The sequence below is a fragment of the Acanthisitta chloris genome, unplaced genomic scaffold (assembly GCF_000695815.1).
Source record: "Acanthisitta chloris isolate BGI_N310 unplaced genomic scaffold, ASM69581v1 scaffold32391, whole genome shotgun sequence".
Classification (NCBI taxonomy): domain Eukaryota; kingdom Metazoa; phylum Chordata; class Aves; order Passeriformes; family Acanthisittidae; genus Acanthisitta; species Acanthisitta chloris.
The window spans coordinates 1,927-3,528 of record NW_008654867.1 but is presented as its reverse complement, the minus strand read 5'-3'; the positions used below and the strand labels follow the sequence as shown (position 1 = coordinate 3,528).

Below are 1,602 nucleotides of genomic sequence, written 5' to 3'. Positions count from 1 at the left end.
GGTCAGCTGGGGCTCCCGCAGGGGTGGCCACACTGCCGTGTCCTCACACAGCCCTCCCCGAGCTAATTGGCTTTTGACAGTGAGTGGATTTCAGGGCTTTGCCAGGAGACCCATCTGTGCCCCGTCCTGCCAAGGGCTGCGCGCGGCTCTGCCCTGCACGGGACAGGCACTGAGTGCTGCCAGAAGACAGAGCCTGTCGGCAGAGCAGCCTCCGGAAAGCTCTGGTTAAACATTTCCTCGGAGCTCCTTCCCCCAGGGCTGCAGAATCGCTGCCGGCGCCCCAGGCCAGCCGAGCCATCCCCAGCGGCTCCCCCGGAGTATCACCGCGCTGCTCACGGCGCTGGATCCTGCAGCAGGCAGACTCCCTCCCCAGAGCGATGTTTAGCTCATTACTGTGCTTCCGCTCATTTTGCCTTATTTACCTTCCACCTTTTTAAAGAAATCACTTTAAAATGTGCATCTGCAGGCTCTACCTTCATTCCCGGAGCTCTCCACAGACATCTCCTCCAACTGCCTGCAATTATCCTGATTTCCCACACCTGCCAGTGACCTCCTTGTTAATAACATTATTTTGCTCTTGTTTAGCTTCTCACAGCTTTCAGGTGTGAAGCTGCCGGAGGAGGGAGGCTCCGCATGGCGCTGCTGCTCCTCCCCTTTCTTCCCAGGTCTGCTCCCACTCTGCCAGCTCCTCCAGCTGCCAGGGCCCTGCTGTGCAGACAGGAGCCCCTCGAAAGGGATGTGGCTAGTGAATCAATATCCCATCTCACCAGAGCTTCCAAGAAAAATATGACTATGCCTATAACCCCCTCCTAAGCCCTGTCTGCCCGCCCTTCAGCAGCCCCCTCAGGTGGCTGGTGTGCTCTGGGATGGGCTCCAAGCTCTGAGAGAAATGCAGGTGTCTGAGGGAGGGCAAACGAGCCCAGTCTTTGCACTGAAGTATGTAGAAAAGACCTTGTTGTTTCTGGCAGGTCTGTGCAGGGACCCCCACTGGATCCCTTAGCCTTCTGCTGGGGCAGAGCAGCCTCTCCCAGCCCTCCCTGCCCACCTGGGGCACTGGTCCCAACAGGGTCAGGCTCCCCTGGGCTGCCCAGAAATTGTTTCTTCCCCCAAAGAGAGATGGGGGCCCTCTGTCTTACCTGGCATCAAGGAACCTTGATCTTAAAATCATTACTGCTTCACAAGTGCTTTGTTTGAGCTGCATCTGGATGGAGCTGAATTTTCGATGAATGATGCCCACCATCCTCTCAATCTCCTTGGGAGAAATAGGACGTGTCCGGCTCTGTTCTCTGAGGAGGTTCATCACATGTGTGGTAAATTCGTTACATGCCTGTGGAGGAAGAAGAGACTCAGGTGTGGGTTCGTGCCATCCCACGGGACACCAGCTCTGACCTGGCAGTTGGGGGGAAGGCAGCACTGGGGGCTGGGGACATCGCATGGCCCCATCCCCTCGGCTCGCGCACGGCCGCGGGGCAGAGCCCACGCCCTGCCCAGCAGACCCAGGGCTGTCCTGGGGCAGGGTAACCCAAGCACTGAGGACCCCGAGGCCTCTCCGAGGCTCCGTGTGCCCCTCGGCGGGTGGGTGTCAGTCCCAGCCGGGCACAC

General features: G+C 58.8%; 1 protein-coding gene across 1 annotated transcript in view; it reads right to left on the bottom strand.

Moving 5' to 3' along the window:
* The window catches only part of LOC103810784 (pre-B-cell leukemia transcription factor 3), a gene marked incomplete at both ends in the record, with an annotated part of 10,289 nt that extends 8,962 nt beyond the window's left edge, over positions 1-1,327 (bottom strand). The window contains one exon of the mRNA XM_009083703.1: positions 1,137-1,327. Coding sequence (XP_009081951.1) covers positions 1,137-1,327 — 191 coding nt within the window. The remainder of the gene's footprint in view (positions 1-1,136) is intronic.
* Positions 1,328-1,602: the final 275 nt, after the last annotated feature.